Source organism: Thecamonas trahens (genome assembly GCF_000142905.1).
Source record: "Thecamonas trahens ATCC 50062 unplaced genomic scaffold supercont1.3, whole genome shotgun sequence".
Lineage (NCBI taxonomy): Eukaryota > Apusomonadida > Apusomonadidae > Thecamonas > Thecamonas trahens.
In genome coordinates this window covers 169426-192564 of record NW_013657677.1, presented here as the reverse complement: position 1 = coordinate 192564, position 23139 = coordinate 169426, and the positions used below count along the sequence as shown (strand labels likewise).

At 63.8% G+C, this 23139-nt stretch overlaps 13 protein-coding genes across 13 annotated transcripts; 6 read left to right on the top strand and 7 right to left on the bottom strand.

Annotated features, from left to right (window-relative positions):
• The first annotated feature begins 58 nt into the window (after window positions 1-58).
• On the top strand, window positions 59-801 carry AMSG_11609 (uncharacterized protein). Its single transcript, XM_013907134.1, has one exon. The coding sequence runs from the start codon at window positions 408-410 to the stop codon at window positions 786-788; it is 381 nt and encodes a 126-aa protein (XP_013762588.1). The 5' UTR covers window positions 59-407; the 3' UTR covers window positions 789-801.
• Window positions 802-1495: 694 nt separating this feature from the next.
• On the top strand, window positions 1496-2218 carry AMSG_11608 (uncharacterized protein). Its single transcript, XM_013907133.1, has one exon. The coding sequence runs from the start codon at window positions 1558-1560 to the stop codon at window positions 1891-1893; it is 336 nt and encodes a 111-aa protein (XP_013762587.1). The 5' UTR covers window positions 1496-1557; the 3' UTR covers window positions 1894-2218.
• Window positions 2219-3516: 1298 nt separating this feature from the next.
• AMSG_11607 (uncharacterized protein) lies at window positions 3517-4459 on the top strand. The gene has a single exon (XM_013907132.1). The coding sequence runs from the start codon at window positions 3750-3752 to the stop codon at window positions 4275-4277; it is 528 nt and encodes a 175-aa protein (XP_013762586.1). The 5' UTR covers window positions 3517-3749; the 3' UTR covers window positions 4278-4459.
• Window positions 4460-6565: 2106 nt separating this feature from the next.
• On the bottom strand, window positions 6566-7358 carry AMSG_00655 (uncharacterized protein). The gene has a single exon (XM_013906934.1). It carries the CDS (start codon window positions 7267-7269, stop codon window positions 6772-6774), a length of 498 nt encoding a protein of 165 aa, XP_013762388.1. The 5' UTR covers window positions 7270-7358; the 3' UTR covers window positions 6566-6771.
• Window positions 7359-7617: 259 nt separating this feature from the next.
• AMSG_00654 (uncharacterized protein) lies at window positions 7618-10973 on the top strand (the record flags this gene model as incomplete). Its single annotated transcript, XM_013906933.1, has 4 exons — window positions 7618-7653; window positions 7835-8641; window positions 8716-9022; window positions 9076-10973. The coding sequence occupies 4 exons, from the start codon at window positions 7618-7620 to the stop codon at window positions 10971-10973; spliced, it is 3048 nt and encodes a 1015-aa protein (XP_013762387.1).
• A 128-nt stretch (window positions 10974-11101) lies between these two features.
• AMSG_00653 (vacuolar protein sorting-associated protein 26) lies at window positions 11102-12142 on the bottom strand (the record flags this gene model as incomplete). The annotated part of the gene is made up of 1 exon (XM_013906932.1): window positions 11102-12142. One exon carries the CDS (start codon window positions 12140-12142, stop codon window positions 11108-11110), a length of 1035 nt encoding a protein of 344 aa, XP_013762386.1. The 3' UTR covers window positions 11102-11107.
• A 166-nt stretch (window positions 12143-12308) lies between these two features.
• AMSG_00652 (proteasome subunit beta type) lies at window positions 12309-13462 on the bottom strand. Its single transcript, XM_013906931.1, has 2 exons — window positions 13345-13462; window positions 12309-13233 (listed from the first exon to the last, which is right to left on the bottom strand). The coding sequence occupies exons 1-2, from the start codon at window positions 13441-13443 to the stop codon at window positions 12526-12528; spliced, it is 807 nt and encodes a 268-aa protein (XP_013762385.1). The 5' UTR covers window positions 13444-13462; the 3' UTR covers window positions 12309-12525.
• A 197-nt stretch (window positions 13463-13659) lies between these two features.
• Window positions 13660-14509, bottom strand: AMSG_00651 (NUDIX family Hydrolase; the record flags this gene model as incomplete). Its single annotated transcript, XM_013906930.1, has 3 exons — window positions 13660-13688; window positions 13781-14321; window positions 14363-14509. 3 exons carry the CDS (start codon window positions 14507-14509, stop codon window positions 13660-13662), a joined length of 717 nt encoding a protein of 238 aa, XP_013762384.1.
• A 129-nt stretch (window positions 14510-14638) lies between these two features.
• AMSG_00650 (uncharacterized protein) lies at window positions 14639-15671 on the top strand (the record flags this gene model as incomplete). The annotated part of the gene is made up of 2 exons (XM_013906929.1): window positions 14639-14661; window positions 14685-15671. 2 exons carry the CDS (start codon window positions 14639-14641, stop codon window positions 15631-15633), a joined length of 972 nt encoding a protein of 323 aa, XP_013762383.1. The 3' UTR covers window positions 15634-15671.
• Window positions 15575-18262, bottom strand: AMSG_00649 (temporarily assigned name protein 22). Its single transcript, XM_013906928.1, has 3 exons — window positions 18134-18262; window positions 17965-18052; window positions 15575-17842 (listed from the first exon to the last, which is right to left on the bottom strand). The coding sequence occupies exons 1-3, from the start codon at window positions 18246-18248 to the stop codon at window positions 15688-15690; spliced, it is 2358 nt and encodes a 785-aa protein (XP_013762382.1). The 5' UTR covers window positions 18249-18262; the 3' UTR covers window positions 15575-15687.
• Window positions 18263-18921: 659 nt separating this feature from the next.
• AMSG_00648 (uncharacterized protein) lies at window positions 18922-20758 on the top strand (the record flags this gene model as incomplete). The annotated part of the gene is made up of 2 exons (XM_013906927.1): window positions 18922-19306; window positions 19396-20758. The coding sequence occupies exons 1-2, from the start codon at window positions 19086-19088 to the stop codon at window positions 20756-20758; spliced, it is 1584 nt and encodes a 527-aa protein (XP_013762381.1). The 5' UTR covers window positions 18922-19085.
• A 10-nt stretch (window positions 20759-20768) lies between these two features.
• Window positions 20769-21158, bottom strand: AMSG_00647 (uncharacterized protein). The gene is made up of 2 exons (XM_013906926.1): window positions 21132-21158; window positions 20769-21019 (listed from the first exon to the last, which is right to left on the bottom strand). The coding sequence occupies exons 1-2, from the start codon at window positions 21136-21138 to the stop codon at window positions 20784-20786; spliced, it is 243 nt and encodes an 80-aa protein (XP_013762380.1). The 5' UTR covers window positions 21139-21158; the 3' UTR covers window positions 20769-20783.
• Window positions 21159-21192: 34 nt separating this feature from the next.
• On the bottom strand, window positions 21193-23024 carry AMSG_00646 (kinetochore protein nuf2). Its single transcript, XM_013906925.1, has 2 exons — window positions 22755-23024; window positions 21193-22540 (listed from the first exon to the last, which is right to left on the bottom strand). Exons 1-2 carry the CDS (start codon window positions 23015-23017, stop codon window positions 21223-21225), a joined length of 1581 nt encoding a protein of 526 aa, XP_013762379.1. The 5' UTR covers window positions 23018-23024; the 3' UTR covers window positions 21193-21222.
• Window positions 23025-23139: the final 115 nt, after the last annotated feature.

The window sequence follows — 23139 nt, the reverse complement described above, 5'->3', positions numbered from 1 at the left end:
CGACATTTTGCGGCTGGCCCAGGCTGTTGCGCCATCGCGTGAATGTGGCGGATGAAGAGGTAGATACAGATCGAGTTCTTTTGGTTTCAATGGTTGATGGTTGTATCGCCCATGGTATCGAGCGAACCGGTGACCAGCGAGTCGTCGCCGCCAAACGTGTTGCCGCCAAACGTGTTGCCGCCAAACGTGTTGTCGCCAAACGTGTCGCCGCCCAGCGTGTCGCCGACGGAATACACATCTTGGAAGGTTGACGAGGCTGGATTGCTGTCGCTGGCATCGAGGTAGGTCGCGGTGAGTGCCCCCGCGCCCGAGCCACGGAGCTTCTCGGCCTTGAGCTGGGTCATGATCTCGAGGTACGCCAGCTTTTGCTGGAGCTTGTGCGCGCGCGAGTCAAACGACTCGTTGGCATGGAAGACCGGAAGGAGCGACGAGGTCGACGCTGCTCGGCTTTGGGTCGAGTCTCGGAGCGAGACCGAGTCCTCCGTCGCCTCCAGCGAGTGCTCTTGCTCGGACAGAGCCCGGTGACGCGCTTCAAGCTCAAGGACTTGATCACGCAGATCGGCGAGGTACGCCACTTGCTGCGGCGTGAGTTTGGCCGGTGTCGCCGCCCGCGCCTCAAAGTCGGCCCCTGCAGGCCCATGCTCCAGCTCAAACACTTCAGAAGATTCCTCACTCGCAAGCGAGTGAGCTGGCACAGATTCCGCCTTGGGCTTGGGCTCGGGCTCAAGCTGGACCCACCCGAGCGAGTCCATCACGCCGGATGCGTTCGGCTCGTCGCTGCTGCTTGACGAGAGCGTTGGGCTGTCCTCGGCCCCAATCTCGGCCTCTGCAGCGACAGCGCCAGCGGTCTTGACCGCGCCTCCGGCCTTATTGTCGGCATTGCCGCCCTGTGGCCAAGGCGGAAGGACGACGTCGCTCGGCTCAGACGGCCACGGCTCCGAGAGCGCAGGCGCAGGCGGCGCAGACTGGGCTGCAGGCAGCGCAGGCTCGGACGGTGGCGGGTTGATGCCTCGTTCTGCCGGGCGAACGCGGGCGGCTGTGTAGCGGAAGTTCTCTTCCTGAAGCCGCTGCAGCTGCTCAAAGAGATCATGCAGGAGCAAGGCGTCTGACTCGGACGACTTGCGCGCAATGGTCAGCTCCTGCTTGGTGGCGTGCAAGTCGGCGACAAGGAACCCGATTTGAGCGTCCTTCTCGGTGACAAGCTTGGCAAGCGCATTGACCTCGCCCAGATTGCGACGCTCATCGCGCAGGACTCTGGCGAGCGTGCCCAGCTTGTCTACAGCAGCCGAAACTTCGGCGGCTAGCGCAGGAGACGCGCCGGAGCCAGCCTGCAGCTCGGCGACCTGCCGCCGCAGCATCTGGATGACCAACGCGTGGTCGGCCTTGGCTGCCGCCGCTCCCTCGTTGGCGTCGTTGATCTTGGCCACCAACCGCGCCTCCCTGGCAGCAAAAGCAGACTTGAGCTGGTGCACAGCCTCCTTGGTCCGTCCATGCGCCTCCACCACTCCCTGCTGCAGCTGAGCCACTCGCGCCGTGTGGTACTTGAAAAACGCGCTCATGGCCGCAAGCGTCGACGGTGCAAGCTCGCACTCTAGGTACGGTGACGCCGCCGCAGCCGAAGCCGCAGCCTTGCTTCCAGCCTCGGATGCGTTCGACAACGCGTCCTCGAGCTTGAAAATCTGCATGTTCTTGGTCTCGAGCTCGGCATGCAATGACCGCACCAGATCCTCTAGCGAGGCTTCGGCCTGGGTCTGGTCGGCGGCGTTGGTCCGCGCTGCCTCAAGATCGGCGGCCAGCTGCGCCTCCCGGTCCCGGCCCTCGGCCAGCTCGCTCTGCAGGCTCTCCATCTCCTCGCGAGCCTTGGCCACCTCCTCTTCCAGGTACACATTCTGAGCCTTGAGGCCCACAAACATGGCGTCTTCTTGTGCCGACAACGCAGCCTTGTTCTCAGCAAGCTCTGCCTGCAGGCTCGAGAGCCAGCACGTCTCGACAACAGCAAGCCCGCCAACGTTGTCGGCAGAGAGCGACACGCCGAGGCGGTCAACAGCAGAACGCTCAAGCGCAAGCAGCACCTCTGCGTGCGGCTTGGCAAAGACAGACACCTGCTCCAGCATGGGGCAGTTCTTGTCTAGCTCGCCGCCTGAGTTGCTAATCACTGAGACGCTCGCATCAACAAACTCCTTCCATCCAGCGACCCCGTTGAGCGCCTCTTCGATGGCGTCCTTGGACGCGCGCAGATGGGCCATTTCCGAGTCGATGAAGGCAACAGCAGCAGCGCGGGCCGCGTCTACGTCGCTCGCAAGCTCGGCTCGCAGCGCAGCGAGCTCACTGGCGGCAGCAGCCTTGGCAGCTTCCAGCGAGGCCAGCTCTGACTCGGCGGCCTCGACAGCCGCGGCTTGGGCGGTGACTTGGGCCGCCGTAGTAGCTGCATCGGCGGCCTCGGCCTGGGCGGCGACTTTGGCCTTGGTCAGTGCCTTGAGCTCTGCCATGAGCGACTCGCGCTGGGCCTCCAGCTCGGCCACATGCTGAGCTCGGGCCTCGGCATCAAGCGCAAGCGCCATCTTTCGCTGCTCGTCCGAGTACTGGCTCAAGCTTGTCCTGGCCTCCACAGCCTGAGTCTCAAGCTCGCGAACCTGGTTGCGGAGCATGGCAAGCGCGGCCTCGGCTTCAGCGGAGGCAGTCGCACGAGCCCCGGCCTCTTGCCGGAGCAACCGGACCGTCTCGTCGAGCTTCTTCTTCTCTGCTGCTGCGGCAGCCACCTGGCTCTGTATCTCTTCCAAAAGCGCGCGCTCGCGGCGCTCGACTCGCGCTCTGACGCCGGACCACGCAGCCGAGCCAGCCGAGCTGCAGCCTCGGCCTTGGTCAGCCTGCCTTCAGCCTCGGCCACCAAGCTGTGCAGCTCGCCCAATCGGTGCTCGACCTCGGCCTTTTCGGCGCGAGTAGCGGCAAGACTCGCCGCATGCGTTTCGAGCTCGGCACATACTGCGGCGAGCTCGGCGCGGCTCTCGGTCAACTGCGCCTCGGCCGCATCACGAGCAGCAAGCGCAGCACGACGTTCGTCATGGGTCCGATCAAGATCCTCCAGCTGCTGCGAGAGGTCAGGATGAAGACCGGCCCGTGACGGTGAGCTTGGCGGCAACTGGGTTGTTGACGCCAGTGACTGTGACAACGTCCGCGGCGGAGTAGTGTGGTGCACATCGGTTGAAAGCGTGTCGAGCAACTCTTTCAGCTGTGAGAGCTCGGCCGATGCATCGGGTCCGCCAGTAGAGTCAAGCGAGACGTTGAGGGCTGCACCAAAGTGCTCGTTGAGAAGCTCAGCAAGGTCAGAAAGCCGACGCTCCTTGGCGGCGGCAAGGAGAGCTGCGGCTTGCTCGGCGTGCAGCGAGTCGGCGAGCTGCGACGCCGACTGTCGCTCCTTGGTCAGTGCCGCCTGGGCAGCATCAAGCTGGGCCCGCAGCGAGGCCGCCGACGCTGCTGCCCCTGCCGCTTGCTCACGGGCTGCGGCCAGCTGCGCACGAAGTGCGGCAGCAGCCTCGGCCTTGGCCGCCATCTCGGCAGCATGCTCGGAAGCGGTCGAAGCAACCAGCTCCTCGAGCTCGGCTACACGGGTAGGATCCTCGCCCTTCACATGCTCCGCGCGTGCCAGTGCAGCACGGAGCTCAGCGTTGGAGGCATTGGCAGAGCGGAGCTGTTCCTGAGTCTGCTCGAGCTTGAGCTGGGTGTTGGCCAGCTTGTCAAGCGTACCCATCATGGCGTCAAGGCCTTCCGAGACCATCGACGACAACTCGCCCGGCTTGGCAGAAGCTCGGAGCGAAGCGGCCATCGAGTGCGGGGCTGGCTCGCCGAGCTGCTTCTCGTACGACGCAATGAGCTTGGCTTGCTCGTCCAGGCGGCTCCGTAGCGCAGTGAGATCCTCCACGTGTGGTGCGTCCGAATCGTGCAACGCGTCCTCTGCAGCCAGACGGGCCTCCTTGGCCGCAAGCATAGCTTCGAGCGACGTAACTTGTTGCTCAAGCTCAGCAAGACGGCCGACGTCACGCGAGACCGATGACACCTCGGCAGCAGCTGCGCGAGCCTCAGCCACAGCCAGTCGAGAAGCCGCAGACTCGGCAGTCTGCGCCGAGCCAAGTGCTTCAGCACGGGCTGCTGCCAGCTCGTCCTGGAGAATCTCAATTTGGTCGTGGGCCTGGGATGCTTCGACGGCGAGTGCGGCAGCCTTGGCCTCGATGCTGTTGCGCTCAGCCTCTAGCGAAGCAGCACGATCGCGAAGTGCCTGAACTTGTTCGTCAGGGACCACAGGAACCGCCGGCGGTGACGGGCGTGCAAACATGTCAGCCTTGGCCTCGGCTGCCTCCAGCTCAGCGCGGAGGCGGTCGTTGCGGGCCTGCAGCGCACCCATCTCGGTAAGTGCTGCTTCGAGCTGGGAGTGGAGTGACGGATCATCAGCCACGGCACCGTCATCCAACGTTTGAGGCTGAGCCTCGGGCTGAGTGGCGCCAAAGCCTGCGCTCTGGAGCTCACGAAGCGACTGCTCCTTGTGAGCGATGGCATCGGCGAGGCGGGTGCGATCGGCAGCAAGAGCCTCGAGCGTGGCTTTGTACTCGAGCGTCTCGCGCTGAAGCCGAGCCAGTGCTTGCTCGTGCACAGTCGCTGACGCGGCGGCGTGGCTCTGGTTTCAAGAGCAGCATCTAGAGCGGCGCACAATGCGTTGCGACGAGCGGCAAGCGATGACAATATGGCGGCGCGCGCCTTGGAGGCCGGCTCGGGTCCAGGCAGGCCATCAGCAGTCAGAGCAGTCTTTGCAGCGGCAAGCTCATCCTCAAGCTCGCGCGAGCGAGCGACACAGAGCTCGAGTGCGTCAATAGTGGCGACGTAAGCTGCTTCAGCGTCGGCGAGCCGTTTGGCAAGGATCTGCGACTCGGGCGAGGACGAGCTCGGCGACTCACCGCGAAGATGGAGCAAGTCCCGATGTGAGGCAATGTCAGCCTTGAGCTGGGTTGAGCGTGCCTGGAGCTTGTCGCCGGTGGCCAGCTCAGCTGAGAGCTCGGCAGAGAGGTGGGCGATGGCAGCCTCAAGCTCGGAGCGTCCCGAGTGCGGATGCGGCGAGCCAGCAAGATCCATCTCAGACGAGCGGTAGTCAAGCTCGGCGAGCTCGCGTCGAAGAGCAGAGACCTTTTCGCTGGCAGCAGCCGCACTCTGTGAGTGGAGCTGGGCAAGGCCTTCAGCGGATGCCTTTTGGGTGTTGGCCGCGAGAAGGCGCTCTTCCAGCAGCTCAGACGAAGCCGCCAGATTCCGCAGCGAGTCGTGGAGGTTGAGCAGCTCAAGGGAAAGGTTGAGAGCAGAGATGTTGAGCGAGTCGGCGTCGGGGCCAGAACCATCCGAGCCATCAGTCGAGCCGCCGGGCTTGCTGGCGATGGCAGAGACGTTGGTGGGCGGATGGTGGGAGGGAAGACGTGATGAAAACGACGAGTCAATCTTGTAAAAAGCCAGCTCTTGCTCAACCTCGTACAGCAGCTCGGAAGTCTTGTTCAGCTCCGAAGTGGTCTGGGCGAGGAGGGCAGCCTTCTCAGCGGCGGCGGCAGCCGCTGACTGCGCCTCGGAACGAGAGTCGTTGACGGCAGCCTCCAGCTCGGCAGCACGAGCCTTGAGCGACTCGAGCGAGTCGTGCAAACGAGCATTCTCGTCTTCCAGCTCGTGGTTGACCGACGCCTGAGAGTCCAGCGCGTCCTGGAAAACTTGGAGCTCAGTCTTGGAGAAGCGCGTGGCGGCGGCAGCTCGCTCGCCCGGCTCGATGGCGTCACCGTCAAGGACCTCGAGGGCGGGAAGGGTAAAGACGACAAAGGCGCGAGCGTGCGGGAGGTCGGCAACAGGGTTTGAGTGGAGGGTGAGGTTGACCAGGTTGAGATTGCCAGCCATGTGTTCGACATCGCGGAGGAAGCCGATGTCGTTGCGGGCGAGGCGAAGGACCTGAAGCGCGGGCAAGGCCGAGATCGATGGCGGGATGCGCTTGATGTAGTTGCCGGACGCGTTGAGCGAGGTCAGCGCCGGAAAAGACCCGCGGCCGGAGGGTGGTGGCGCCCTTGGCCGGCGCCGGCGACGTGAGTGCGGACAGCGAGGTGAGCTTGTTGTCGGCGAGATTGAGGGTGGTGAGCGAGCGCAGATGGGTGAGCCCGCTCAGCTTGGCGATGGCATTGTGCGAGAGGTCAAGCGAGGTGAGGGCGACAAACGGCTCCAGGTTCTCGATGTAGCGGATGGACGGCCGGCGCGAGGCTGCGCGGTTGGGGTGGCTTGGCGAGAGCGGCGAGGCTCCGCGGAGGCTGAGGCTGGTCACCGTCTTGAATCTGCTCTGTGGCACGCCTGCCGCCTTTTCCAGCAGCGTCGGCGTAATGTGGCGAACAGACATGGTCTGTCTGGCCTGGAAGTGACGGTGGGCGGCGGTGAGCGTCGAGTGTAGGGGGTAGGAAGAGCAAAAGGTTGTGAGAGGTGGCTGCGTGCCTGATCAACAAAATGGCGCGAAAGAGGCGGGAAAAGATGGAGCGGGGAGGGGGAGGGGGGAAGAAAAGGAGACAATGGAGCTGTATGTAGTTATTGACTGCCGTGGCGATCGTGCTGGCGGTGCTGGTTTGTGATCCAGATCTGGCGATGATGAGCAGTTCGTTGCCACTCTGCCCAACAGAGCAGGATATGGGATGGGAGAGAGACCTCGCCCGCAGCAGCACAAGACACGACACGGGGCGAGTAATGTATGATTTGGGATTCAGGCCCGTTTGGTCACGAGTGTTGCATGAGAGCCCGAAAGGCATCGCGCGAGACAGCGTTGCCTGTAGCCGGATCGACAGCGGCGACGACATCGTTGAGCTCGTCGATATCGGGAACAGCATCGCCGATGAGGGCAGCGGTGGAAGCCAGATGGTCTGCAGAGACAGCGTCGGCGCCAGCGGCCATGGTGTCAAAGACGGCATCAACCTCGTCTTCAAAGGACTTACCCGGCGGGACGAGGTTGGCCATGAGCTGAACAAACTGTGGAAAGGTGAGCGGGGTTGTGTCTGAGACCTGCTCGCCCACAATGTCGCCGACCACCGAGTTGACCAGGTCAAGCAGTTCGCACGAGCCTGGCGGAGAGCCAGGAGCCGGGGACGGAAGCTCCATGCCCGCGGCGGCGAGGAGCTGGCGGAGCTGGCCGGCGGTGATGGAGCCAACCTTGTCGACGTCAAAGACCGAGAATGCCTCCTTAAAGTCAGCCACCATGTCGGCGTCGAGCTCCTCCATGAGCAATACAAATGCGAGAGAGAGAGAGAGAGACCGAGAGCGAGTGAGCGAGCGAGCTTGTGTGTGGTGGAGAAGAGGTGAGTTCAGGAGTGAGGAGACAGGATCCTGATTGCGAGCCTGCAGCAAGCACCGTTGGTGTCGGTGGCAGCAGCAGCCGCCTGGCGTGCATTCCCGAGAATTTTGGAGCAGTGGGAAGGTCCTCTCCACGAGACGAACACGGAACCGGCGGGTGTTCGACTCGGGCGTGGAGCAAGGAAGGAGAGGAAGGAAGGAAGGAGAGGGGCAGACATCTGACTCTGCTGAGCCTAGAGTGGACGGTGTGGAGGCGGCGAGCAGAAGAGTCAAAACATGTCGGCAAGGTCGGCAGAAGAGGCAGGGGTCAAGGTATGTGGTTGGAAGAGGGCCGGCAGGGAGTGGGAGAAGGCGTGTCAGGAGCGTGTGGGGGGAGCGCTGCTGAGAGGTGCGGGGGAATGGGAGGTGGCGAGCAGGGAAGCGGAGTAAGCTCACACAGTGATGGGGAACACTGGATGGAAAACGGTGCATGTGTGTGGATGTGCGGATGTAGGTCATTGTACGGTTCCGGCCAGTCAATGACCGCGAGAGGGCTGAGGACGGCGGGAAGAAGTCTGCGGTGAATTGCTCGGACGACGGGCAGATCTCGATCTCGCTGTCCAAGGATGAGATGCCGAAGCAGTACAAGTTTGACCACGTGTTCTATGACCAGTCGCCGCAGTCTGAGATCTACGAGCGTGCGGCCAAGGCGACGATTGAGGATGTCAAGGCCGGGTACAACGGCACGTTGTTTGCGTACGGACAGACCGGGTCGGGCAAGACGTTCTCGATGTTTGGCCCGCGAATTGGCGACGCGTCGCTTCGAGGAATCATTCCGCGGGCATGCATGGACATCCTGGAGATGGTGACCAACGACAAGAAGAACGTGTGGCAGGTGTATGTCTCGTATCTGGAGCTGTACAACGAGCGGATCAACGACCTGATCAACACAGCAGGCAAGGACCTCAAGGTGATGGAGAAGATGGAGAACGGACAGAAGCAGGTCTACGTCCGTGACCTCCACGAGGAGCGCGTGCACACCATCAACGAGGTGTACGAGCTGATTGTCAAAGGCGAGATGGCGCGTGCGCAGGCGGCGACCAAGATGAACCAAGAGTCGTCGCGCTCGCACTGCGTGTTTATGCTCAAGCTTCGTAAGATGAGCAGTGACGATCCAAGCCGAATGGAGCGGGAGGGGCGGCTGTACATGGTGGATCTTGCCGGCTCAGAGAAGCTGTCCAAGACCGGGGCGACCGGGGCAGCTGCGCACGAGGCCAAGTCGATCAACCAGTCGCTGTCGACACTGGGGCGGTGCATCAAGGTCATTGGCGACATCCAAGCGTTTAAGCGCAAGGAAGAAGAGCGGGAGCGCGAGGCGATGGCGCGCGGCAAAAGTACAAGCCGTCGCGCAAGAAGCTCCCGCAAGTGCCGTTCCGCGACTCGCAGCTGACACGGATTCTGCAGGATTCGCTGGTGGGCAACACCAAGACAACGCTGGTGGTAGCGTGCTCGCCAGCGCGGTACAACTTGCTGGAGACGATTTCGACGCTCGAGTTTGCCAAGCGGGCCAAGATGCTGGTCAATGTCGTCAAGGTCAACCGGCAGTACACCCGTGACCAGCTGATGGCTATGCTTGAAGCGCTGAAGAAGGAAGTCGAGGCGCTGACGCTCCGCAATGCAGCGCTGGCCAAGAGCTTGCGTGGTACAAGGCCAACGCGGGTGTGCATCCTGCCGAGGCCGAGGAGGCGGACGGAGAGGACGATGGCGAAGGACCTTCGGTTGCCGAAGGTGACGAAATTGGCGAAGACGGCGAGGATGACGACAGCGGTGCTGACCCGCGTGTGGTCGCCGAGTTGCGGATGCAACTTGTAGAGCTCCAAGCCAAGGCCGATGCCGAGTTGGAGGAGATGGCCGAGTCGATGGAGAACGCGCGAGCGGATGCTGAGGAGGCCAGGGAGGAGGCCGATGAGCTTCAGACCATGGTGGGGGAGCTCGAGGAGGAGATGGAGGCGCTGCACACAGCGATGACCGAAGCTGAGGAAGCGGCCGAGGCGGCGGCGAACGAGGCTCAGTTTAAGATCTCCGAGCTGGAGGCCGCTGTGGCCGACGGTGTGGCGCAGATTGCGGCGTTGGAGGACGACAAGGCCGAGCTTATGACAGCGCTTGAGGAGAAGGATGAGGACATGGCCGACATGGCCGAGCTCACCGACGCGACAGAGGCTGAGCTGGAGAAGGTGCAGGCCAAGCTCAGCGATCTTCTTGCAGAGAAGCAAGAGGCCGCACAGAACGAGTCTGCAGTGCAGGAGCTCCGTGCGGAGGTCAAGCAGCTGCAAGAGACGTTGGCGGCACGTGAGGCCGAGCTTGTGGAAGCGCTGGAGGCGGCCGAGGCTGGCGATGGGGCCGGATCGGGCGGCGGCGGCGGCGGGGTGGTCCAGGCCGAGGTAGAGGCGCAGGTGACTGAGCTTCAGAACGAGCTCGCTGAGGTGCGTGCCGAGGCCGCTGAAGTCCGCGAGCAGGCACAGACCGACATTGACGGCGTGATCGAGCAGATGGAAGAGGCGGAGCGCGATCGCGATGCGCTCGCCGCGCGCGTCGAGGAGCTTACGTCGCAGGTCAACCGCAAGGTTGCCGAGGAGTTGGCGCCTGCCGAGGCCGATGCGGCGCGGGTCAAGCTTCTCGAAGAGCAAGTGGCTGGGCTTGAGGCGCGTCTCGAGGAGGAGGGACAGGTGCACGCGGCTACGGTTGAAGAATTGCGGGCGGAGCTGACCGAGGCCAAGGTTGCGCTGTCGGCGTCGCAAGACCAAGTTGATGAGCTGACTAAGACCGGAGGCGCCGGATGGGCAACGCAGGGCCGTGTGGCACAGCTTGCAGCCAAGCGCAATGAGGAGCTCCACAAGCAGATTGCCGAGCTACAGGCGACGATCTCGTCGATGAAGAGCAAAGTGGCGACGATCGAGGCTGTGGCGCCGCTCGATGAGGCTGCGGCTGTGGTGTCCAAGGCTATGGAGACCGAGGGTGCACTTGTGCAGGCCAAGCTCAAGGCACAACGTACGGCGGCAGAAAAGTCCAAGCTTGAGCATGAGGTCATGATTGCCAAGCAGCTGGCGTCGACGGCCGAGGCCAAGCTTAAGGCTAAGGCTGATGCGGATGAGCGACACGAGGAGCGGCTTGCTGAGGCCCAGCGTGAGCTTGCGCTCGCGCGTGCCGAGCTGAAGGAGGCCAACGGATCGTTGAAAGACGCTCAGGCAGACGTAGCCATTCGCGACGCGCGTATTGTCGAGCTCGAGGCTCTCCTGGCCGAGGCGCGGCGGACGCAGGTTCGCGGGCCAAGCATCTCCAACGGCGAGGCGTCGAGCTCGTCGGCGCCGTCGACGCCAGCCACTCCGGTCAACCGGCGCATTGCGTCGCTCTCGCCATCGTCGAGCGAGAAGCGGGTGTGGAACGCCAAGTCGCGCGGCTCGATTGACTTTGGCATGAACGGGGCGCTCGACTTTCGGGTCATCCGGCAGCGGCTGGCTAAGACTGAGAGCGAGCACCTCAAGCGAGCGCAGGAGGAGGCTGCTCGGGCCGACGCGGCGTTCCGCGAGCGAATGGCGGCCGAGTTTGCCGAAGTCGACGAGTCGGTGGCGGCCAACATGGGCTTTTCGTGGTGAGAACCCTATGGGAGGTGCTGTGACGGGGTGCGATGCGAGGAGCGCCGCAGCCTAGACGAGCGCCGCCAATGGGCTTCCCTGCGTCAGCAGACAGCATGAGACCGATGTGGGCGCACAGAGGGGACACACGCCTGCTACTCGAGTTCAATGAGGTCGCCCGGCGGCGGCCGCCAGAGTACTATTTCCTGCTGCTTAAAGTAGCGACGGTCAGCGTCGTCGACAACGATGATGTTGAGGACGTACTTGACCGAGAACACGTTGTGGATGTTCTTGTAGGTCGGGGTGAGCGGAAAGTCGTCGAGAAAGATGCGGATGGGGACCGCTTCGCCGTGGACGGGCGCGCCGTCGGTGATTTCGTGGTAGAAGATGGGCCGCGACTTGCGGAGGGTGCCTGGCCCGTGGACAACCGACTCAACTCGGACGAGCGAGAGCGCAATCGAGTCGATGGCGATGCGGACGGTTTCAAAGTAGAGGCGACCGACGAGGACGTCGTCGAGGGCAAACTTGGACTGGGCGTACTCGAGCTCAACCTTGAGGACGTCGTCAAAGCCAAACTCGATGACGAGAGGGGGATTGCGCTCGGGCGGGACCTGGTAGTTTGCGACCCAGATGGAGAATTCGTGCTTGGCGCGAGCGCCGGCGCTACCAAGCAGCTTGCGTGGCTTGGAGGCAACGAGGCGGAGAAGGTAGGCGACAGTGACGTTGGAACCGACGTACGACTCGTGCGGCTTGTCGAGGTTGTTGATCTGAAAGCCAAAGACTAGCGGATCGCCGCCGGGCACGGCAGCAAGGGTACCAGCGCGGGCGAGTTTGACGCAAGTTGAGAGAAAGACGATGCGATCGCCAGTAGTGGTCGTCACCACGCCTTCAAGCTCGAGGGTCAGGCCATCGTGGACGAACTGGACGGCGGCGGGCGGAGCGGTGGCTGCGACGGCGTCAGTCGCGTGCTCGTCGGAGGGCTCTATGTCAGCGGATGTGGGCTCTGCTTCAGCAGCAGATGCGGGCGCAGACAAAGGAGCGGTAATGTACAGCATTCCGCGGATGTCCTCATCACCAATGTAGAGCGGAAGCCTGTTGGGTGATGTCGTGGTCGACTGGGGTTCGCCGGTGAGGGTGGTGAACTCTGCAGCGACCTCCAGGCCAGAGCTTCCAAAGGCAGCACGGAGCATGGCGTGTGTGGGATGTGTGGTGTGGTGTGGTGCGGTGGGGGTGGGGGTGGGAGGGTGTGGCGTTTTGGGAATGGGTGGAGGGGTGTGGCGCGTTGTGTGAGAGGCGCGTGACGTGGGCTGGTGCGCGCTGTGTTGACACGTGCAGGCTCAGGCGCAGGCGCAGGCATAGGCACAGGTTGCTGTTCATTGAGGACAAGAGAAGATCGGATGGGAGAGGGTAGGAGGCAACCGGTAGGTAGGGGATGTGATGTATGAGGAGAATGGAGATGGAGGGTGGTCGGTGGTCAGAGGTGGCGGAGGGTTGGTTGGCGGGAGGGCGAGAGCGAGCGGGAGGGAGGAGATGGGAGGCCACGGGTCCACGGGTGGGACGGGTCATCAGCAAGTTAGGCGGCGGCCTCAGCGTCAGCTTCAGCGGCGGCCTCGGCGGCGTAGCCGTAGTGGAGGTCAAAGACGTTGTCTGCGCTGATCTTGACCCAGCCCTCTTCGCGGACGTGGTAGAGGTTGACCTGGCCACCCGAGTACGCGTCGCGGTGGGTAGCGTGGTAGATGGCGCGGCGAGCGAGGTCGTAGGCCTCCTCGGGCTCCATGTCCCATCGGAAGCCCGAGTCGAGGACACCGTAGGCAAAGGTGGAGCCAGAGCCGACAGAGAAGCGCTGGCCCTCGAGGCGGGTGCCGTCCGAGTCGACGTAGAAGAGCGAGAAGCCCGAGGCGTCGCAGCCAGTGACCATAGTACCCATGGACAGACCCATGCCCTTGTAGTTGTAGACAATGTTGCCGAGGATCTTGGAGGCGGCGCGGACGGAGATACGTTCCTTGTTGCGGAGCTCGTAGAGGCGGCACTGGCGGCCAAGCTCGCGCTCCCAGAACATGCAGTCTGCGGCACCGCCGGCCATGGTGCCGAGCAGATACGGGTTGATCTCGATCACCTTCTTCACCGTCTGCGAGCCGATGTACTGGCCCTGGGTGGCGCGCGAGTCGACGGCCACCACCACGCCATGCTTGAAGACAAAGGCAAGCGTGGTCGTTCCGTGTGCCATGTGCAACGGCGTGGCCGACGCCGGGTCGTAAAGCTGGCTCTGGTAGGCGGCAGGCTGTGTGCAGGAGGTGGTCAGTTTTTGGGTCGCCTTCGCCACCCGCTGCCCTCGCCCACCCACACTCGGCCTCTTCCCCACACCGCCCTGCTCCCGCTCTCCTCAACGTACGTCGGCAACCGCAGGCAGCGCAAAGCTCGCCTCTTCCATCTCTTGTGCCGGCAGCGCGGCAGACGCCTTGGTCGCGTGGAGGAACGACAGGTCCGCCATGTTCGCGTCGAGTGTGGCGCGAGGGTGGTGAGAGGCAGTGTGGGTGTGGCCTGGGGAGAAGGAATCGAATGAACGCATGGCAAGGAATGGATCTGCGGGAGTGGGCAGGGGGGGGAGGGAGGGGACACGGCATCCACGCCAGGTGCTGGTGTTAGGTTTTCTGTGATGTTGTGTTGGCGTGTACGTGACGGTGTCGACTCAGGCAACAGCCTTGGCTCAGTATCCGGCCTTGGCTTCGGTCTCAGCTTCGGCGGCGGCGCGGGCAGCGCGCAGACGCTCCATGACGCGAGCGCGGCGGGCGAGAGCCATGTCGTTGGCGCGTGGGCGGCGGGCAAACCCATCATCTTTGTCGTGGCGCCAGCGGGGTCGAGAAGGACAAAGTAGTCATAGAGGATGCGAGCAGTGAGGCCCCACAGCGGGACGTCCACACCGTCGATGCCCAGGTGCCACACAGGGCCGGGGTAGCCCTGGATGCTCTCGACGACCATAGCGTCCGGACGAACCAGATCTGCGAGCGGGATTTCGAGCAAAGCTTGCGACTCGTCGGCGGCAACGTTCCAGTCGCCGTGATGGAGCGAACCGGCAAAGACACCGACGGCGAGGCCGGCCAGCGACGGGTAGACGACTGGGAGCGCGCCGTGGAGGCGCAGGGCGTGCTCGCCGCCGCGGATAACGCCGATCTCTTCCTCGGCTTCGCGCACAAGTGTCTCTGCCAGAGACGCGTCCTCGTTGTCGCGGCGGCCACCGACGAGCGAGAGCTGGTTCGGATGCGAGCGCATGTGGGCGGCGCGATGCAGGAGCAGGAGGTGCGGCGCAGACGCCTTTTCGCAGAGCAGGATGCCGACCGCCGAGTGAACTTGCGGCGAGAGGTCGCGGAACTTAGGTAGTCCGTCGAGTTCGTCGACGGCGACCGAAGGACCTCGTCCGATCGTGCCAGCCAGGCCCGATGGTCGTCGGCGAGCTCGGCAAGCGGGAGCGCATGCGGCGAGTCGCTCGCGGCCGTGGCCGCAGTGGAGAGTCTGGCCAGACGGACGGCGGCCGCGACTCCTGTCCGTACAGCAAGCATGCTGAGCATGGGGTTTGCGAGAGGAGAAGGGGGAGAGGTGGGGTGACGTGGGAGAGTTCGGTGGCTGGGGAGTGAAGGTGTGTGTGTGGGGGAGAGGCGCGACTGCACTCGACTTGGCACGACTCGACCATGCTAGAGGGCGAGACGGGGAAGTGCGGCGAGCAGGGTGGACGAGTGCACACGCGTACACGGTCGCGGTGGGCGTGGTTGTTGTGGCACTGCTGGCGTCACTCGCGGGCGGGCCGGTGCACGCGCCGTTTGAGCCGTGCTCGGTGTACGCAGCGGCTGCGCCGGCTGTGCCGCGCAACATCCCGCAGCACATCACGACGCTTGTGACGTCGTACATTGCGCTGGAGAACGCCAAGCACTCGATCGAAGAGTACCGCGAGTGGATGGAGACGATGGTGTGCATTGCGTCGCCGCTGGTGGTGTTTGCGGACGCGGCGTCGGCCGAGGTCATCCGTGGCATCCGCGAGGATTGCCTAGACGGCGCCGATATTGTGGTCAACGTCGTCGATGGCTTTGCCGACCTCTACACTGCACAGTGGCAGGAGCAGCTCCATGCACAGGCGCATGAAGATCCCGAGGCCAAGATCGGGCACTCGGCCGAGCTGTACATGATTTGGAACGAAAAGACAGCCTGGCTCGACGAGGTGGCGCGCAAGAACCCGTTTGGCACGCAGTACTTTGCGTGGATCGACATCGGATACTTTCGCGGACCCGAGTACCACACCGAGCGGGCGGCGTTTTACAAGGTGGCTTGGCCTGCGGCGTCGCGGACGCAAGTGTTTGACGCAGGACGGGTGCTCGTCCTCGGCGTCGCGCCGGTGGTGCCCGGCTCGGCCGAGTGCGCCGACGCCGATGCAGTGTATGGCTCGTTCTCCAAGCGCGGCGTCGGCGGCGGGTTCATTGGTGGGACGGCGGCGGCGATTGCACGGTGGCGCAAGGCATACTACGAGCTCATGGGCAGGTTCTTGGGCGAGGGTCGGTTTGTGGGCAAGGACCAGGTGACGATGGCGGCGGTGGCGTGCTGGCAGCCCGACGTTGTCGAGGTTGTGCCAGCGTGCGGCGGCGACTGGTTTTATATGGCCTCGTATCTGCGGGAGCTGCGGCTACAGGGATGATGACAGGAGAAGGAGTTTGTGAAGAAGAGGGAGAGAGCGGGGGTGTGAGTGTGGCTACCAGTGGCCCGGCTTCGGCTTGGGCTTGGGCTTGGGTTTGGGCCGCGGGCCGCGGCCACTGACGCCGCCCATAGGGGCCGGCTTGAGCTTGGGCTTTGGCAGAGGCTTTGGCAGAGGCTTTGGCAGAGGCTTTGGCGCCGAGGTCGGCTTGGGTGCTGGCTTTGGTGCCGTCTTGGGCGCCGACTTGGGCGTTGGCCTAAGCTTGGGAAACTGCATCAGGGCTGGGGCCGGGGCTGGGGCCGGGGCTGGGGTTGGCTTGGGCTTGGACGAAGTCGATGCAGGCGGGCGCGGTAGCTTGGGAGCGTCCTTGACGTAGGAGAGGGGGAACGCTCCCTCTCCCAAAGTGCCGACGATGCGGCCAAGGCCCCACCCGTCGTCGTACTGTTCCAGAACCTCGATGCGGTCGCCGGGCGCAAAAGTGAGCTCATCGTTTGCCGAGCCGGAAAACGCAAACTTGGCCACCTTTTCGACAACCGGGGCCTTCTTGGCTTGCAGCGGCGGAGGAAGCGACATCGGAGCAGCCGGAGTCGCGGCGGGAGCCACGACGGGAGTCAGCGGCGGCGGCGCGCGACGCGCGGCTGTGGAGGCGCCAGCAGAAGCCTTGACCTCGGTGTACGAGAGCGGGAGGACGCCTTCGCGGCCGTTCGGCAGGCGGCCAAGCATCCAGCCGTCGTCGTACTCTTCCAGAACTTGGATGACGTCACCTCGTTCGCAGGAAAGCTCGTCAGCAGCTGTGGCACGGTAAGCAAACTTGACGACGCGCTTGCCGCTGGATGCCGACTTGGTCGGCGGCAGTGGCGCCGAGACGATCGGCAGCGGGGCGAGCTCGGTGCCTGCGCCAAGCGAGGCAAATGATCCAGCGCCGTGACTGGCGTTGCTCGCCGGCACAAAGTCGACAGCCGACGTGTAAAAGTCGTTGCCGCGGAAGCCAGTGTCCTGAGACTTGCGATAAGCGACGAGAGCGACAGCGGCGGCAGCGCCGAGGACCACTACGGCGCCAAGAGCAATGACAGCGAGGAACCAGGACTTATCAGTCACGCCCTCATCGGGCGGCGAGCTTGAAATGATGCGCCCACTGGTGGCCGAGCTCACACCGGCAGCGACCGAGGACGGTGCGACCGACATCGTGAACGTGGCGTCGTTCTCGCTCGTCACGGTCACCATCATGATGCTGTCGGGGTCGGTCGACGCCGGCATCCAGCGAATCACCTGCGCGTTGCCGTCGTTGCTGAGGGTCGAGATGGCATCGTAGGCCGTCGGTGAGGCGGGCGTGCCTCCCTTCCTCATGTAAACAGTGACGGTGGTCGCAGGGACACCCTGCGGCGAAACCAAGATCATCATCTCCTCGGGCGCGTTCCCACCGCCCTGCTGCAGCAGCCGCCGGCGCGCGGCGTCGCTGCTAGAAAACGGATGGTACTCAAACAGAGCAAAGTGCCCGCCAAACACAGACGAAGACGTCGACGAGATCGGCGATGCCGGCGTGCCAGCCCAGACCTTGATTTGTGGAGTCGGCACGCAGTCGTCGCGAGCTGCCGAGTCGGGCTGGAAGCCGAAGTTGCACTCGCACTTGTCGTCGCAGCACCGGCCAAGGTTGGAGCACGACTTGGCAGGTGCGCAAGGGCCACAGGGGCGAGATGGAGCCGGAGTGGGGCCTGGGGTCGGGGCCGGAGTGGGGCCCGGGGTGGGGGCCGGAGTGGGGGCCGGAGTCGGGGCCGGAGTCGGGGCCGGAGTCGGGGCCGGAGTCGGGGCCGGAGTCGGGGCCGGAGTGGGAGCCGGAGTCGGGGCCGGAGTGGGAGCCGGAGTCGGCGATGGGGTCGGCGACGGCGTCGGGGCAGGGTTGCACTGGGAGACCGGGAACGGGCGCTGTCCAATGTAGTTGGTGGGCGGCGAGTAGTTGCAAACGGCGACCGAGTACCAGCCAGGGCATCCGCTCTTCACTGCACAGCCGATCCTGTTGGGGTGAGGATCGCGCGACCACATGATGGCGGTGTAGTGGCCGCAAACGCCACCCGGACAGGTGTTCGACGGGCAGTCCCAGTTGGCCTTTTCCGAGCCCCAGCGGTCGACGCATCCCTCGTCCTCAGTCTGCGAGTTGAAGCACATGTTCTCGCCATAGCCGCTTGCGTACGAGTTGGAGTGTCCGCTCGGGCATCTGCACATGGAGGAGGCCCTCGGTTTTGCGGGTTAGTGCTGGGTTGGTTGGTTCACGCTCCACCGCCGCTCAGCCACACACGCCCACCCATTCTGCGCCCTCTACCACTCGAAAGAACGTACGTGTCAGCCCAGCTCTGGGCATAGTCAGCAATGGTCTCGTCCCAGACCACGGGTGGGACTCCGCGGTCGGCGCGCCATGCGTTGTGGCCTGTATAGGTGGGTGACGTGCTGTGAGTGGGGTGCGAAAAAAGGGGTCATTGCCAATGCGGAAAAAGGGTGATGCACGTACGGTCCAGCCATGCTTGGCGCATGGCGGGGTTAGCGCCGATGACCGAGTCGGCCACGGTGGGGAGAGCCAGGGACAAGGAGAGAGCCAGTAGCACGAGAAGGGTGAGCACGTGCATGTTCCGTCTCTTGTTCGTGGGGAGAGGAGAATACATGAAAGACGAGGTCACTGTTCCGGGCTGGTGCGTGCGGCCTCGGGCTACGTGCCGCCGTTGGCGGCACGTCACGCGGTGATCCCGGTTTGTTGGAGATGAAAACATAAAAAACAGAGAACAAATGGCACCCAACCGACTAAAAATATTACTTTTACATAAATGTATACGTTTTCTTGTCGTAAATTACCCAAATTAGCTTTTGACCTATACACATATATTATTTTAATACCATATTTATATATTTATATAGCTGGCACATAGAAATTACTCTGGAGTCCAAAATCACCCGATTCTCCCTCGGCTGCCCGTGAACTCGTTATACACACACCAGTTCCATGTCAAGCACACTTGCTGGTTATCTATACTGTATGCAATCTAGCAAGTTGCTTGGCAGACTCATAGCTCTACTGTAGCGCCCAGAATAGTCGACAACCCGCCCCGTGCGCCCGCCGCCGCGGGGCCCGTCCCCGCCACATGTGAGAACCATTCCCCATCCTCCGCCACACAGCTTGGATCGGTCCATCGCCACCTTCCATCCCCCCTCCTACACTCACATCCATCGTCCATGGTTCCGATCCCAATATCGCCCACCCACAGGCCTGCTCACTGGTTGTACTGCGGCACTTGACGGCATCAAGAGTCGCATGCGCGGCGCTGCCAAGTCGCTCTTCTAGCCATCGCCCCGCGCCGCTGAACTCCGGGCAGCCAACTTCGGAACACTTGACCCCCAAGACCGCACCTCACCCTCCGTATCACTCCCCACCCTCTTGTGCCGCCCCCCGCCCACCTACGAGCCGTGACATGGCGGCAACCAGGGGTCCCGACCCGGAACAGGTCGCCCAGGAACTAGCGTTCGACGACATCGACGAACTCAAGGAGCGGGCCAAGCCGCCACCGATCGACTCGGCAGTCTCGCTCAAGCACTACTACCGCACCGCAGCACAGCTGCAGCTCCTGGCTGACTCGTATGGCCTCGAAGAGAACTACGAGTACCAGTACATCTACTTACTGCGGTTCACAACGTACGTGTGCTGCTCTTGTCATACCCCCCCTTCCCGCCACCTTCCTTGTCAGGCACACTCACACCTTCCCTCCTCCCTGTTCTCCACAGCCTCTGTGTCTCGCACCTGCCCGGCCATGACGAGTACAAGAACCCGCGGTACACCAAGGAGCGCAAGGAGTTCCGCGCGCGGGCCATGGCAGCGCTGGCTGACCTCGAGGCGCTGCACAAGGTTCTCGCCCGCGCGTACGAGCTCGCCGCCGCCGCTGACGCGGCGGATGCAGCCGACGCGGCCGAGGCCGAGGCTGCCGGCGCATCTGCAGGCGCAAGCGGTGCGCCTCCAGCGGCGGCTCCGCAGTTGACACTCGCGCAGATGCGGGCCCGGCTGAGCATAGGCACTTCATACGGCACGGCAGCGGCGGCGTCTCCGGTGGCGTCGTCTGCGTTCGCTGCGAGCGCGCCCGCTGCTGCTGCTGCTGTCGTTTGCGATGAAGCTGCAGACGCTGCGGCAGCGGTGGCAGCGGCGGCAGCGGCGGCAGCGGCTGCTGCCGCTCGGGTCTATCCCGACGCCGAGTCGATGTCGGTGACCGACATCGAGCCGTACATTCCGCACGCCAAGCAACAAGAGTACATTTCCAAGCTGCGGCAGCAGGAGCTTGAGCAAGAGGCGGCTCGCGCTCGCATTGCGCACCAAGAGGCTGAACTGGCCAAGCTCGAGACTGCTCTTGCAGCCGAGCGCGAGCGTGCCGCCGCCGCCGCCGCCGCCGCCGCCGCTGCATCCGCCGCTGCAGCCTCCACAGCGGCAGTGCCCGCACGCGCGGCGCCTCCGCGCGCAGCGCCTGCGTCTGCGCCTGCGGTGGCACCTGCCAAGGCCAAGCCGAAGCGGCGTAAGCGAAAGGAAAAGGACGTTTTCCGCAATGTGGTTGTATGCAACTCGATGATGGGCGAGTTCCTCCGTGTGGCGCAGCCCAATACCAAGCGGGCACTCGAGTTCTGCGGCATCCTTGCCGGCGTCTGCGTCTCGAATGTTCTCTACATCACTACGCTCATCATCCCGGCCCAGGAAGCCACCACTGACACGGTCCACACCACCGACGAGGAGTCGCTGTGGGAGTACCAGATGACGCATGACCTCCTCACGCTGGGATGGATCCACACCCACCCGACCCAGCAGTGCTTTATGTCGTCGGTCGATGTCCACACACATTGTGCGTACCAGTCGATGCTGCCCGAGGCCATCGCCATCGTCATGGCGCCCAAGTACCGCCCCAACTACGGCATCTTCCAGCTCACCACGCCGCGCGGCCTCAAGACCGTCCAGCAGTGCCGCAAGACCGGCTTCCACCCGCACCCGTCGCACATCAAGATCTACGACCACGCCCGCCACGTCATGGTCGCCGCCAAGCCGCTCCAGCTCAAGGTCGTCGACTTGCGCCGTGGCATGAAGGGCGTCCGCGAGTGGACCATCGACTAAAGCCTGGCAGGCCGCTGGCGGCCGTCTACACAATCAGCCCGTGCGACCACCACACCCACGCCAGTGCAGGCATAAACGGCGCGCCCACAATCCACCAGCCCTCCACCCCTTCCACCAGCCCGCCCACGTCCATCGCAAGCAGCACGCCCGTCACCACAAGCACCACCATGTACACTCGCACAATGTACTCGGGATGAACTTTCAGCACTTCTTGCTCTTCGCTCGCGCTGCTCGCTCCTGCCCGCTCGACGCCATCCCCGCCTGCCCACCGCCCCACCCACCTCATGCTGTTGTGAGTGCCCCCGGGCTCCTTGCCGCACTTGTCGGACGCCACCAGCCGCACAGCGGGCTACTATGTCTGTGTAGTACGTACTTGCCATGCGACGCAGTTGTGTTGAGCGAGATACGGTCGAGTGTCGTGAAAAGTGGCGGCTGTGGTTGACTCAGTTTACAGGGTTGAAGACTCAGCGGAGCTCAGCAACAAACGAGGTCCGGCGCTTGGCCTGCGAGCCCGATCCCAGCAGGGAGGCGCGCAACGAGGCAGTGGAGCCTGAGAGCGAGGCGCGGTGCTGCGAGAGGGTGAGCGAGCCCGAGAGCGAGGCGCGCGAGCTGCGCTTGCTCAACGCAGGTGCGGGTGCGGGCTTGTAGTCTGCGGCCGGCGCGGGCGCGGCCGGGGCAGACTCGAGCTCGGCAGTGGTGAGCGCAGGGCCGGGAGCGGCCGGAACAATGCCCGTGGCAATGCACTCGAAGAGCTGCTCGTGGTAGCTTTTGACGTGCTCGCGGAGCTTGTCATAGTTGCCCTCCATCTCGGCCATCTCGGCATTGTGCTCAGCAACCTTGCGGTCAATCTTTTCGCGAAGCTGGGCAATGACTGCTGAGTTCTCGTCGATCTGGACGCGCGCCGACTGGAAGTCGGCCTCCACTGCGGCGTGCTCGTCGCGAGCCTTGAACAGCGCAGCCTCGGCTGCGGCCTTCTTGGCCTCGGACTGGGCTTCGACCCGCGCAAGCTTCTCAACCGTCGACTCGAGCGTGGCCTCGGCATGCCGCTGGGTCATCTCCATCTCGCGGCTGGCAGCCTCGGCCTCCATGGCCGCGCCCTCCAGCCCGGAGATCTTGTCAACGAGGCCAGCGGCCTTGGCCGCCTCAGCCTCGGCGCCGTCGAGCACACTCAGCAGTGCCTCAAACGACGCCGTCAGCTGCTCCACCGCGTCCAGCTTGGCCTGGTACCCGCTGGTCTTGGCCTTGGCCGCTGCAAGACCCTCCTTGGCCTCCACCTCGGCCTGCTTCAGCTGCCCGATCCGCGTCTCCAGCTTTTCCGGCGACGACACAATCTGCAGCTTGAGCGCGTTAAGCGTCTGCTTCTCGGCCACAACCTGGAACTCGAGGTTGGCCACCGCATCCTTGCTCGACTTGAGCTTATCCTTGAGCTGCTTCGACTTGTCGCGAAGCTCTTGCTGCTCGGCGTACTTGGCGTGGAGCTCAGCGACAACAGCCTTGTTCTCCTCACGCAGCGCCTCCAGCATCGGCTCCTTTGCCGCCTGCTCCTCCTCGAGCATGGCAAGCTCTTCACGCGCAGCATCCTCCTCATCGCGAACCTGGTCGAGCTCCGCCAGCCGCGCCTCGGCCGCGTCGGCGTGCTTCTGGTACACAGGCAGCTGGTCCTCGCGGAACTTGGCAAAGTTGATCAGTCCCGACAGGTTCTTGCGCGTCCGCTTGTAGAGCGGCTTGATGACGTCCGCCAGCGAAAAGTCGTCCACTCCGCACGCGTTCATAAGCTTGATCCTGTCACATCATGGCACCGTACGCCATCAGTTGCTCCGTGAGTTTGCGCCGCCTCCCTCGCTCGCCTGACTTGAATTTGAAATTTTGGGCTTTCGCGCGCGCCATCGTTCTTGCACCCTCCACCGTCACCCCCCTCCTCCCCCCCCCCCCCCCCCCCACCCTAGCCTCACCCCCGCGCCCATTCCCCACCCAGCATCCGCGGCACACAACGTACAGTCGCTTGCGAAGCTCGCCGCGGCAGATGGCATGCTCGTAGAGCTCCGGGTGGTCGAACAGCTCTGCGGCAATCTCCTCGGCCGCCGGGTGCGGCTCCGACGGCTCGCCCATGAGCAACATGACAAACCGCTCGTACACCGGTGTCATGGCTGCCATGTTGGGCCGCTTGAGGTTCTCCAGCGTCAGAGGAATTGACAGCTCGTCGGTGCATGCCAGGATCTCGTCATCTGTGAGGATCTGGAACGTGAACGCCTCGTCCATGTTGGGCCAAGAAGACAAGTCTGCCTGCCCGCGCCAGCAGTTGACCGTCGACAAGTCAGCGAGTCGGGACCGACGCGACTGCTGGCCGACCACCCGCCCGCTGTGCCCGCCACCCGTTTGGC